The sequence below is a fragment of the Bufo gargarizans genome, chromosome 4, assembly GCF_014858855.1.
Source record: "Bufo gargarizans isolate SCDJY-AF-19 chromosome 4, ASM1485885v1, whole genome shotgun sequence".
In the NCBI taxonomy this organism is placed as follows: Eukaryota; Metazoa; Chordata; class Amphibia; order Anura; family Bufonidae; genus Bufo; species Bufo gargarizans.
In genome coordinates this window covers 526,518,107-526,532,502 of record NC_058083.1, presented here as the reverse complement: position 1 = coordinate 526,532,502, position 14,396 = coordinate 526,518,107, and the positions used below count along the sequence as shown (strand labels likewise).

Below are 14,396 nucleotides of genomic sequence, written 5' to 3'. Positions count from 1 at the left end.
ACTACAATAAAATGTCTGGGTAATAGCAGCTATCAAAAAAGACAAAACACATAAACGCCAAGTATTAGAAATCCGGACACCTGTCCCTAGTCCGGACGGAATCCCTGATCAACCCTATAGGATAGTTCCTGACGTGCCACGTTTCTTACAATACTCATCAGGAGGATTATTTCCAGGGCTTGATAAGAATGGACAACAATTCCTAATGGTCATTGGCCCAAGGAGAATGCCGGGGGGTAACGATGCCCCTAAGTGATGGTGAGCCCGTCAGTGCTGATGCCACACAAAAGAAGGACCCACAGGGCGCCCTCGGACAAGACTCCCCACACGGACCGTGGGGTCTTCTTTTGTGTGGCATCAGCACTGACGGGCTCACCATCACTTAGGGGCATCGTTACCCCCCGGCATTCTCCTTGGGCCAATGACCATTAGGAATTGTTGTCCATTCTTATCAGGCCCTGGGAATAATCCTCCTGATGAGTATTGTAAGAAACGTGGCACCTCAGGAACTATCCTATAGGGTTGATCAGGGATTCCGTCTAGGACCAGGGACAGGTGTCCGGATTTCTAATACTTTGCATTTAAGTGTTTTGTCTTTTTTGATAGCTGCTATTACCCAGACATATGGCCGTATTGCGCAAGTGCATCCTGCATCACGGATCGTGGACCCATTCACTGCAATAGGTCCACAATCCGGGAGATGCGGAACAGAGGCTTGGATCGGAAGCACTACGGAGTGCTTCCGTGGATTTACTGTACGTGCCTCCGCACCGCAAAAAAGTAGCGCATGCACTACTTTTTTGCGGTGTGGATCGTAGGATTTAGATCGCGGACCCCATTCAAGTGAACGGGTCCGTGAGCCGCATGCGGCTGTCCCACGGTCGGTTCGCGTGCATTGTGGACCGCAATTTGCGGTCCACAGCACGGTCACAGAGCCCTTTCGTTCATGAGCATAAGCCCTTACAAAGTCGAAGGAGCAGAGTCCCCAGCATCACAGAGGATTTCAGGAGAGGAGTGTGCTGATCTTGTGAAGGTCACAGACTGATAGTTACATAATGGTAGGAGCAGGGTGCCCAGCAGCACAGAGGATTTAAGGAAATTATTGTGCTAATCTTGTGGAGGTCATAGACTGACCCTAAGTTCACACCTGAGCGTTTTACAGCGCGTTCAAACGCGCTGTAAAACGCTCAACACGTGAAAACCAATGCTTCCCTATGGCCCTGGTTCACACTTGAGCGTTTTACAGCGCGTTTGAACGCGCTGTTTAAAAGCCCAACGCATAAACAAGTTCTTGAGCTTTTTCTTGGGCGTTTGTCGCGCGTTTTGGCCCATAGACTCGTTGGAGAACACTGCAGTCAATCACAAACGCGTGTTTACTATTGCAAAAAACGCGCATAAAAACACGCGACAAATACGCGCGTAAAACGCGCGTCTCAGAAACGCTCAGGTCTGAACCCAGGGTGAAAGTTACATAGGGGAAGGAGCAGGGTCCCCAGCAGCACAGAGGATTTCAGGAGAGGAGTTTGCTGAGCTTGTGGAAGTCACAGAGTGAGAGTTACATAGTGGAAGGAGCAGAGACTTTAAATCTGTCCGTTACTATACACAGGCATATAGCTGGTATGGGAAGTCAGTGATCAGGTACACTGCTGAAGATTGCGAGCTCTTGCGACCAGGTCAATACATAATCTGTAGGTATGCAAGTTTTAATCATGCCATGGCTGAGTATTATAAGAAGGGCAGATTATAATCTCGTGCCGCTAAACTGTTCTTAAAACAGCAAGATATTAACTAGAGGCAGAATATAAATACCCAGAAGAGTCTAATTATCATCAAGTAATTACACAGCTCAAGAGACAGATGTTAATGAGAAGGACCGAGCGCCGCTGATCTCATGTAATTACAGCCTGAAGAGCACCATGCCGTGAAAATCACCGCCAATAACACGCGGCCATCTAACGGACCACACCAAGGGGAGGACGAGAGGACCAAGAACTACACGTACAGTACAAAGGAGGAAACTGCAAGAGAAAGAGGCCTACCATACTCCATATTGGACATAGGAGGCAGTATTATAGTAGTTATATTCTTGTACATAGGAGGCAGTATTATAGTAGTTTTATTCTTGTACATAGGAGGCAGTATTATACTAGTTATATTCTTGTACATAGGAGCAGTATTATAGTAGTTATATTCTTGTACATAGGAGCAGTATTATAGTAGTTATATTCTTGTACATAGGAGGCAGTATTATAGTAGTTTTATTCTTGTACATAGGAGGCAGTATTATACTAGTTATATTCTTGGACATAGGAGGCAGTATTATAGTAGTTATATTCTTGTACATAGGAGGCAGTATTATAGTAGTTGTATTCTTGTACATAGTAGCAGTATTATACTAGTTATATTCTTGTACATAGGAGCAGTATTATAGTACTTATATTCTTGTACATAGGAGCAGTATTATAGTAGTTATATTCTTGTACATAGGAGCAGTATTATAGTAGTTATTTTCCTGTACATAGGAGGCAGTATTATAGTAGTTATATTCTTGTACACAGGGGCAGTATTATAGTAGTTATATTCTTGTACATAGGAGCAGTATTATAGTAGTTATATTCTTGTACATAGGAGCAGTATTATAGTAGTTATATTCTTGTACATAGGAGCAGTATTATAGTAGTTGTATTCTTGTACATAGGAGCAGTATTATAGTAGTTATATTCTTGTACATAGGAGCAGTATTATAGTAGTTATATTCCTGTACATAGGAGGCAGTATTATAGTAGTTATATTCTTGTACATAGGAGGCAGTATTATAGTAGTTATAGTCTTGTACATAGGAGGCAGTACTATAGTAGTTATACTCTTGTACATAGGAGGCAGTATTATAGTAGTTATATTCTTGTACACAGGAGCAGTATTATAGTAGTTATATTCTTGTACATAGGAGGACGTATTATAGTAGTTATATTCTTGTACATAGGAGCAGTATTATAGTAGTTATATTCTTGTACATAGGAGGCAGTATTATAGTAGTTATATTCTTGTATATAGAAGCAGTATTATAGTAGTTATATTCTTGTACATAGGAGGCAGTATTATAGTAGTTATATTCTTGTATATATAAGCAGTATTATAGTAGTTATATTCTTGTACATAGGAGGCAGTATTATAGTAGTTATATTCTTGTATATAGGGGCAGTATTATAGTAGTTATATTCTTGTACATAGGAGCAGTATTATAGTAGTTATATTCTTGTACATAGGAGCAGTATTATAGTAGTTATATTCTTGTACATAGGGGCAGTATTATAGTAGTTATATTCTTGTACATAGGAGGCAGTATTATAGTAGTTACATTCTTGTACATAGGAGGCAGTATTATAGTAGTACATTCTTGTACATAGGAGGCAGTATTATAGTAGTTATATTCTTGTACAAGGATGGCTAGTATTATAGTAGTTATATTCTTGTACATAGGAGCAGTATTATAGTAGTTATATTCTTGTACATAGGAGCAGTATTTATAGTAGTTATCATTCTTGTACATAGGAGGCCAGTATTATAGTAGTTACTATTCTTGTACATAGGAGGCCAGTATTATAGTAGTTATATTCTTGTACATAGCGAGCAGTATTATAGTAGTTATATTCTTGTATATAGAAGCAGTATTATAGTAGTTATATTCTTGTAGCATAGGAAGCAGTATTATAGTAGTTATATTCTTGTACATAGGAGCAGTATTATAGTAGTTATATTCTTGTACATAGGAGGCAGTATTATAGTAGTTATATTCTTGTAGATAGGAGCAGTATTATAGTAGTTATATTCTTGTACATAGGAGCAGTATTATAGTAGTTTTAATTCTTGTACATAGGAGCAGTATTATAGTAGTTTATATTCTTGTACATAGTAGCAGTATTATAGTAGTTATATTCTTGTACATAGGAGCAGTATTATAGTAGTTATATTCCTTGTACAGTAGGAAGCAGTATTATAGTAGTGTATATTCTTGTACATAGGAGCAGTATTATAGTAGTTATATTATTGTACATAGGAGCAGTATTATAGTAGTTATATTCTTGTACATAGGAGCAGTATTATAGTAGTTATATTCTTGTACATAGGAGCAGTATTAGAGTATTTATATTCTTGTACAATAGGAGCAGTATTATAGTAGGTTATATTATTGTACATAGGAGCAGTATTATAGTAGTTATATTCTTGTACATAGGAGCAGTATTTATAGTAGTTATATTCTTGTACATAGGGGCAGTATTATAGTAGTTATATTCTTGTACATAGGAGGCAGTATTATAGTAGTTACATTCTTGTACCTAGGAGGCAGTATTATAGTAGTTACATTCTTTACATAGGAGGCAGTATATAGTAGTTATAATTCTTGTACATAGGAGGCAGTATTATAGTAGTTATATTCTTGTACATAGGAGGCAGTATTATAGTAGTTATATCTTGTACATAGGAGGCAGTATTATAGTAGTTATATTCTTGTACATAGGAGGCAGTATTATAGTAGTTATATTCTTTGTACATAGGGCAGTATTATAGTAGTTATATTCTTGTACATAGGAGGCAGTATTATAGTATTACTTCTTGTACATAGGTAGGCAGGTATTATAGTAGTTACATTCTTGTACATAGGAGGCAGTATTATAGTAGTTATATTCTTGTACATAGGAGGCAGTATTATAGTAGTTATATTCTTGTACATAGGAGCAGTATTATAGTAGTTATATTCTTGTACATAGGAGCAGTATTATAGTAGTTACATTCTTGTACATAGGAGGCAGTATTATAGTAGTTATATTCTTGTACATAGGAGCAGTATTATAGTAGTTATATTCTTGTACATAGGAGGCAGTATTATAGTAGTTATATTCTTGTATATAGAAGCAGTATTATAGTAGTTATATTCTTGTAGATAGGAGCAGTATTATAGTAGTTATATTCTTGTACATAGGAGCAGTATTATAGTAGTTATATTCTTGTACATAGGAGGCAGTATTATAGTAGTTATATTCTTGTAGATAGGAGCAGTATTATAGTAGTTATATTCTTGTACATAGGAGCAGTATTATAGTAGTTTTATTCTTGTACATAGGAGCAGTATTATAGTAGTTTTATTCTTGTACATAGGAGCAGTATTATAGTAGTTATATTCTTGTACATAGGAGCAGTATTATAGTAGTTATATTATTGTACATAGGAGCAGTATTATAGTAGTTATATTCTTGTACATAGGAGCAGTATTATAGTAGTTATATTCTTGTACATAGGAGCAGTATTATAGTAGTTATATTCTTGTACATATGAGCAGTATTATAGTAGTTATATTCTTGTATATAGGGGCAGTATTATAGTAGTTATATTCTTGTACATAGGAGCAGTATTATAGTAGTTATATTCCTGTACATAGGAGCAGTATTATAGTAGTTATATTCTTGTACATAGGAGTAGTATTATAGTAGTTATATTCTTGTACATAGGAGGCAGTATTATAGTAGTTATATTCTTGTACATAGGAGCAGTATTATAGTAGTTATATTATTGTACATAGGAGCAGTATTATAGTACAGAATGCATAGTAAAATAGCGCTGGAGGGGTTAAAAAAAAAGAAAAAATAATTTAACTCGCCTTAATCCACTTGATCGCGCAGCCGGCTTCTCCTTCTTTCTTCATCTTGGCTCTTTGTAGCAACAGGACCTGTGGTGACGTCACTCCGGTCATCACATGATCCATCACCATGGTAAAAGATCATGTGATGGATCATGTGATGACCGGAGTGACGTCACCACAGGTCCTGTTCCTCCACACAGCTAAGATGAAGACAGAAGGAGATGCCGGCTTCGCGATCAAGTGGATTAAGGTGAGTTAAACATTTTTTTTATTTTTTTTAACCCCTCCAGCGCTATTATACTATGCATTCTGTATTCAGAATGCTATTATTTTCCATTATAACCATGTTATAAGGGAAAATAATAAAATCTACAGAACACCAATCCCAAACCCGAACTTCTGTGAAGAAGTTCGGGTTTGGGTACCAAACATGCGTTTTGCACTCGCGTGAGAAAAATCACACATTATTACAATGTTTTGCACTACCGCGGAAAAATTGCGCGTGTTCCCGCAACGCACCCGCACATTTTCCCGCAACGCCCGTGTGAAAGAGGCCTTATTGTTGCTTTTCCTGCTTTACAGCTGGTTGATTTGTTACACTGTATCAGTGTAGATAATGTAAAAACCGTAATATAAATTTCTGGGTTCCTTGCATATGTAAAGGCTGCAGTGTCCTATGGCCACAAAACGCCCCAAAGAAGCTCAAGAACTTGATTATGCGTCGGGCGTTTTACAGCGCGATCGTACGCGCTGTAAAACGCCCAGGTGAGAACCATTCCCATAGGGAAGCATTGGTTTTCATGTGTTGAGCGTTTTACAGCGCGTTTGAACGCGCTGTAAAACGCTCAGGTGTGAACTTAGGGTATATCTTCTCCAACATTCACACTTGTAAGGCCCCTTTCACACGGCGGGAAGGAACTCCGGCGTGTGAACAGCCTGTCGGATCCGTGCTGCCGCTAGTGCACGCGTGCCCCCGGACTACCGCTCCGGCCTCATTGACTATAATGGGGGCAGGGCGAGGTTCCGGCGGCAGCACGGCAGCGCATGCCGAGAGGCGGCAAGAATAAAAGTGCGGCCAGCTGTGCTGCAATATTTAGTCGCATGGCTGGTTTGATGCCGCGTTTGACAGTTGGACGGGACGGGGGCGTGTCAGGGTCCGTAACAGGTGTACATCCAAGGGCCAGGTGCACGGACAGCCATATAGCGCCCAAGTTATGATGAGACACACGCCTCGTCATAAATTAGCCGGATCTTACAGCAGTGTGTGTGTGGGGGGGTAATCTAAGACAGGCGTAGAAGAGCCGGTCTTAGTTAATGACCCCCAATGTGTACATGAGTTTTGGCAAATCTCATTCGCTTTGCTGGTGATGTATTACGCGGTTGTTTTTCTGCATGAAAACCCGCAAAGTAAAAAACAGGGCACGCAATCCGCATCATGTGCATGAGGCCTAACTCCTGTCTCGGGCTCCATGTTTCCATTCACCGACAGGAAGCAGAGTACTTTAAAATGGTGAAGAATTTGAACAAAATATATTGAAAAGTTATGAGGTAGAGCTGACTCTAGATTGCCAGCTCATAGGATCACACTGTGGGGGTCATTTACTACATAAGACCCCGTTTTGCAATTTTTTTTATGTCATTTTTTGACCTCATCATAGAGTAGGTGAATCCTCCGGCAAAGCAGAGTGAAAATGACCCCCAATGTCTATGGTACTTAGAAGCCATACAAAAAATGCTTTTAAAGGGAACAGTGCTAACATACACTTAAAGGGGTGGGGGTCTCTGCTTTGTTCAATTGCCAGGGTCTGACAATAAAGGAATCACACAGTGTCCTCCTGCTGGGACCTCCAGAGATCAGCTATAATCTGTGATGAAACCTGGAAGTCTTCAATTATCCTGCAGCGCCACCACAGGGGAAATAAAGCATTACATCCTGTCCACTTCCATCAATGAGCCGGACAGGACAGGTCCTCCAGAGAGAGAGACTGAGGATTCCTGAACAGAGGTCCCCCCCATATTAGCCCAGAATTCACTAATGGGGTGTATGACAACGGGGTATCAGTAATAACTCGACCTACCTGTATCTGTTGGTCTCCGGCACGCGCCAGATCTGCACGCCTTTTAGGTTCCCCGTTCCCACAATCACGCTGAAGTTTTCATAGGCTTCGTCACAAAGCTTCTGACTGGGTCCATGGGGGCCGCTGGCACCGCACGTGGTAAAGAACCAGTAACCTGCAAGATATGGATCAGGACTAAACTGCATATACCGTAACATCACGATCCCCCATCATACCTCTGCCCGATTAGAGGTCTGCACCCCTGAGCCCCCCAAGCGACCCTGACCCAGGAGCTGTTGTGCCCATGTTGTGCCCATGGCTATATCCCTGGCCTGTGGGTCATGTGACTGGTTACACTTACAGATCCCTGATACTTTGTTACAATCCTGTCTGGAAATTTAAAGGGACAGTGAACCCTCTTTTCATCTTCTCGTCATTACTGTGCAGGAGCATGCGATGAGCCGCTCGTCCCGCTGATCAATCAGTTGGCGGCCATTGAGGTTTGTCCAGTATCCTGGACTTTAATCATTATAATGATAACTGGAGCGGCGCGGTGGGCGGAGCCATGCTCAGATGACTGGTCCGAAATGTCTTTATTACATGTCACCTATACAACGATGTATAATGAGCAGGTCTTGTGATGTCATGCTGGATAATGAGGGATTCGAAGCCACAAAAAGCAAATCCCGGAGCCAAGAGGATCTCCAGAATCAGTCCTCATGTACTATGGACAGGGGCGCCAAGAAAGTATAGGGTCATAGCGCAAAACTCCGCCTACTACGCCCAGTTAGTCGTCACCAGTCCGTGTTAAGTCTATGTGAGGAGTCATTCTGTTATCTGTCTGTATAGAGGAGCTCGTCTATCTGACGTGATAAATATATGGAATTCAACGGGCCACCGAGCAAACCGCGCCCTAATATGGCGGAGTATTTGATGCTTTTCTCCATGGAGCTTAGTTTAGCCATCACAATGATACTTCCCAAAATGCAAATCACTAATACTGAACAAACAGGGAATACTGGGAGATTTCAGCACTAAAGTCTGTAGAATTGTGAATTCAGCTCTGGAGTATAATACAGGATGTAACTCAGGATCAGTACAGGATAAGTAATATAATGTATGTACACAGTGACTGCACCAGCAGAATAGTGAGTGCAGCTCTGGAGTATAATACAGGATGTTACTCAGGATCAGTACAGGATAAGTAATATAATGTATGTACACAGTGACTGCACCAGCAGAATAGTGAGTGCAGCTCTGGAGTATAATACAGGATGGAACTCAGGATCAGTACAGGATAAGTAATATAATGTATGTACACAGTGACTGCACCAGCAGAATAGTGAGTGCAGCTCTGGAGTATAATACAGGATGTTACTCAGGATCAGTACAGGATAAGTAATATAATGTATGTACACAGTGACTGCACCAGCAGAATAGTGAGTGCAGCTCTGGAGTATAATACAGGATGGAACTCAGGATCAGTACAGGATAAGTAATGTAATGTATGTACACAGTGACTGCACCAGCAGAATAGTGAGTGCAGCTCTGGAGTATAATACAAGATGTAACTCAGGATCAGTACAGGATAAGTAATGTAATGTATGTACACAGTGACTGCCCCAGCAGAATAGTGAGTGCAGCTCTGGAGTATGATACAGGATGTAACTCAGGATCAGTACAGGATAAGTAATGTAATGTATGTACACAGTGACTGCACCAGCAGAACAGTGAGTGCAGCTCTGGAGTATAATACAGGATGTAACTCAGGATCAGTGCAGGATAAGTAATGTAATGTATGTACACAGTGACTGCACTAGCAGAATAGTGAGTGCAGCTCTGGAGTATAATACAGGATGCAACTGAGGATCAGTATAGGATAAGTAATGTATGTACACAGTGACTGCACCAGCAGAATAGTGAGTGCAGCTCTGGAGTATAATACAGGATGCAACTCAGGATCAGTATAGGATAAGTAATGTATGTACACAGTGACTGCACCAGCAGAACAGTGAGTGCAGCTCTGGAGTATAATACAGGATGTAACTCAGGCTCAGTACAGGATAAGTAATGTAATGTATGTACACAGTGACTGCACCAGCAGAATAGTGAGTGCAGCTCTGGAGTAGAATACAGGATGTTACTCAGGATCAGTACAGGATAAGTAATATAATGTATGTACACAGTGACTGCACCAGCAGAATAGTGAGTGCAGCTCTGGAGTATAATACAGGATGGAACTCAGGATCAGTACAGGATAAGTAATGTAATGTATGTACACAGTGACTGCACCAGCAGAATAGTGAGTGCAGCTCTGGAGTATAATACAAGATGTAACTCAGGATCAGTACAGGATAAGTAATGTAATGTATGTACACAGTGACTGCCCCAGCAGAATAGTGAGTGCAGCTCTGGAGTATGATACAGGATGTAACTCAGGATCAGTACAGGATAAGTAATGTAATGTATGTACACAGTGACTGCACCAGCAGAACAGTGAGTGCAGCTCTGGAGTATAATACAGGATGTAACTCAGGATCAGTGCAGGATAAGTAATGTAATGTATGTACACAGTGACTGCACCAGCAGAATAGTGAGTGCAGCTCTGGAGTATAATACAGGATGCAACTCAGGATCAGTATAGGATAAGTAATGTATGTACACAGTGACTGCACCAGCAGAACAGTGAGTGCAGCTCTGGAGTATAATACAGGATGTAACTCAGGCTCAGTACAGGATAAGTAATGTAATGTATGTACACAGTGACTGCACCAGCAGAATAGTGAGTGCAGCTCTGGAGTAGAATACAGTATGTAACTCAGGATCAGTACAGGATAAGTAATGTAATGTATGTACACAGTGACTGCACCAGCAGAATAGTGAGTGCAGCTCTGGAGTATAATACAGGATGTAACTCGGGATCAGTACAGGATAAGTAATGTATGTATGTACACAGTGACTGCACCAGCAGAATAGTGAGTGCAGCTCTGGAGTATAATACAGGATGTAACTCGGTATCAGTACAGGATAAGTAATGTATGTATGTACACAGTGACTGCACCAGCAGAATAGTGAGTGCAGCTCTGGAGTATAATACAGGATGTAACTCAGGATCAGTACAGGATAAGTAATGTAATGTATGTACACAGTGACTGCACCAGCAGAACAGTGAGTGCAGCTCTGGAGTATAATACAGGATGTAACTCAGGATCAGTACAGGATAAGTAATGTAATGTATGTACACAGTGACTCCACCAGCAGAATAGTGAGTGCAGCTCTGGAGTATAATACAGGATGCAACTCAGGATCAGTATAGGATAAGTAATGTATGTACACAGTGACTGCACCAGCAGAACAGTGAGTGCAGCTCTGGAGTATAATACAGGATGTAACTCAGGATCAGTACAGGATAAGTAATGTAATGTATGTACACAGTGACTGCACCAGCAGAATAGTGAGTGCAGCTCTGGAGTAGAATACAGGATGTAACTCAGGATCAGTACAGGATAAGTAATGTAATGTATGTACACAGTGACTGCACCAGCAGAATAGTGAGTGCAGCTCTGGAGTATAATATAGGATGTAACTCGGGATCAGTACAGGATAAGTAATGTATGTATGTACACAGTGACTGCACCAGCAGAATGGTGAGTGCAGCTCTGGAGTATAACACAGGATGTAACTCGGGATCAGTACAGGATAAGTAATGTATGTACACAGTGACTGCACCAGCAGAATAGTGAGTGCAGCTCTGGAGTATAATACAGGATGTAACTCAGGATCAGTACAGGATAAGTAATGTAATGTATGTACACAGTGACTGCACCAGCAGAATAGTGAGTGCAGCTCTGGAGTATAATACAGGATGTAACTCAGGAACAGTACAGGATAAGTAATGTAATGTATGTACACAGTGACTGCACCAGCAGAATAGTGAGTGCAGCTCTGGAGTATAATACAGGATGCAACTCAGGATCAGTACAGGATAAGTAATGTAATGTATGTACACAGTGACTGCACCAGCAGAATAGTGAGTGCAGCTCTGGAGTATAATACAGGATGTAACTCGGGATCAGTACAGGATAAGTAATGTATGTATGTACACAGTGACTGCACCAGCAGAATAGTGAGTGCAGCTCTGGAGTATAATACAGGATGTAACTCGGGATCAGTACAGGATAAGTAATGTATGTATGTACACAGTGACTGCACCAGCAGAACAGTGAGTGCAGCTCTGGAGTATAATACAGGATGTAACTCAGGATCAGTACAGGATAAGTAATGTATGTACACAGTGACTGCACCAGCAGAATAGTGAGTGCAGCTCTGGAGTAGAATACAGGATGTAACTCAGGATCAGTACAGGATAAGTAATGTAATGTATGTACACAGTGACTGCACCAGCAGAATAGTGAGTGCAGCTCTGGAGTATAATACAGGATGTAACTCGGGATCAGTACAGGATAAGTAATGTATGTAGACAGTGACTCCACCAGCAGAATAGTGAGTGCAGCTCTGGAGTATAATACAGGATGCAACTCAGGATCAGTACAGGATAAGTAATGTAATGTATGTACACAGTGACTGCACCAGCAGAATAGTGAGTGCAGCTCTGGAGTATAATACAGGATGTAACTCAGGATCAGTACAGGATAAGTAATGCATGCACACAGTAACTCCACCAGCAGAATAGTGAGTGCAGCTCTAGAGTATAATACAGGATATAACTCCGGATCAGTACAGGCTAAGTAATGTAATGTATGTACTCAGTGACTGCACCAGCAGAATAGTGAGTGCAGCTCTGGAGTATAATACAGGATGTAACTCAGGATCAGTACAGGATAAGTAATGTAATGTATGTACACAGTGACTGCACCAGCAGAATAGTGAGTGCAGCTCTGGAGTATAATACAGGATGTAACTCGGGATCAGTAAGGAATGTAATTATTGTAATGAATTGTAAAATGGTAGTTTGTGTTCCTGCACATTTTCACCATTGCGTTGCCTTTTATTTTGATGCTACTAATTTGTTGTAATTTCCTGTAGCATGAACAGTAGGGACCTGGGTTTTCCAACACTTTATAATTAATGATCTATCTTCCGGATATGTCATCAGTATCTGATCGGTGGGGGTCCGACACCCGGGACCCCTGCTCTTCAGCTGTCTGAGAAGGCACCGGTGCGGGCGGCAGCTGTGTTTAGTATCGCGCTCCGCTTCATTGGGCTGCACCTATTCCATGTGACCGATGAACGTGACATCACACGGCCTAGGGGAAGCTGTGAGAAGGCTGCAGCACTCACAGGAGCCCCGCTGCCTTCTCAATCAGCTGGATAGGTCATTAGAAGTAACTCATACTCAGCTGCTCCCCTCTTGGGGACACATCACTGGTGGGTCACGCCATTTACAGCTACATAGACTGCAATTATGATCACCACAGACAGGAAGTTATGTGCACAGCGCCATACATATGGTTGTGACTGTGACTGGTACTACATCTTAGTCGCTTTCACTTGAATAGTCCTAAGCTGCTACGAGCTGCAGAACCAGTCAAGTCTTCATCTATCCTAAGGTTCCCCATCTGTCTGACATCCATGCTAAGTATATACAGTCTCATAACGCCACTAGAACAGGTAAGACATCTTCTAATAGCGCCCCCGTTGGTTTCTATACCTGTTTTTGCTGACTGGATAGTAGGGATATAGTCTTCCTCTAGGTGCGGCCATCCAGTTCCGTTTTTCTTCTGGCTGCTGCTCTCCATCAGAAGATTACTTGAGAGGTACGACACCGTCTGCGTGGCCGCCTCCCCGTTACCTGGAGATTTACGGAAATTGGGATGATGTTCTTTGTGCGTTTGTATACATGTTTATTTATTGTGTGTGCATTATGATTATGAGTATATGTGTGTATGAGCACATAGGTGTATCTGTGTATACGTCGGCTGTGTCATGAGATTTCCGGCTTTTCAAAACAGCATGATTTTAAGATATTGTGTCACGAGATGTCTGTCCTATATAAGTTTATGTGTGGCCACCCGGTGGTTGTGATGTGCATTGCAGCCTGTCAAGGGTTTTGCTATCCCAAATAACAAATTAATGTAAGTGAGGACACACCTGTAAATGTATTCATCTGTGTGTTTTTATGGTTTATGTGGGTGTATGTATATTTATATATAAGTATGTTTAATATAGTATGTATGTTTTAAGAGCCTCTGACCGCATGATCACATTGTCTGGTAGGGCTAATCATTCTGATTAAAACAATACCTCATTTATGTCTGTAAGATGCACCAGTCCAGAGAAAACTGCGCTTTTATAAATATGCTAATTCGCTAGTTGGAGCACCAAGGGGCTGGCCAGAGCCATTGGAGCACCAGTTTGTGAACACCCCTGTACCTTTAGCCACCATCACCCCCCTGGATTGACAGGGCTAGACATCTAATGGGATTCAGATATGATGGGAGCAGGAGCGTGGGGAATGGGGGTTCAGCTAGGGGTGCAGGGGAGTTCACAACCTTGTTCTCCAAGGGCTCTGGCTGTCCCCTTGGTGCTCCAACGAGCTAATTAGCATATTAATAAAGGTGCCGTTTTCTCTGGAACAGTGCATCGTACAGACATGAATGAGGTATCATTCTAATCAGCATGATAAACCCAACCAGGCAGTGTGCATGACTTAATAGGTTTGATCCTGCCATCAGATGCTC

The 14,396-nt window shown here is 41.5% G+C and overlaps 1 protein-coding gene across 1 annotated transcript in view; it reads right to left on the bottom strand.

The window, feature by feature from the left end:
- The window catches only part of LOC122935549 (ALK tyrosine kinase receptor-like), a 326,171-nt gene that overhangs the window by 67,171 nt on the left and 244,604 nt on the right, over positions 1–14,396 (bottom strand). The window contains exons 9-10 of the mRNA XM_044291319.1: positions 13,367–13,507; positions 7,717–7,870 (exon numbers count right to left, since the gene is read on the bottom strand). Of these exons, the coding sequence (XP_044147254.1) occupies positions 7,717–7,870; positions 13,367–13,507 (295 nt within the window). The remainder of the gene's footprint in view (positions 1–7,716; positions 7,871–13,366; positions 13,508–14,396) is intronic.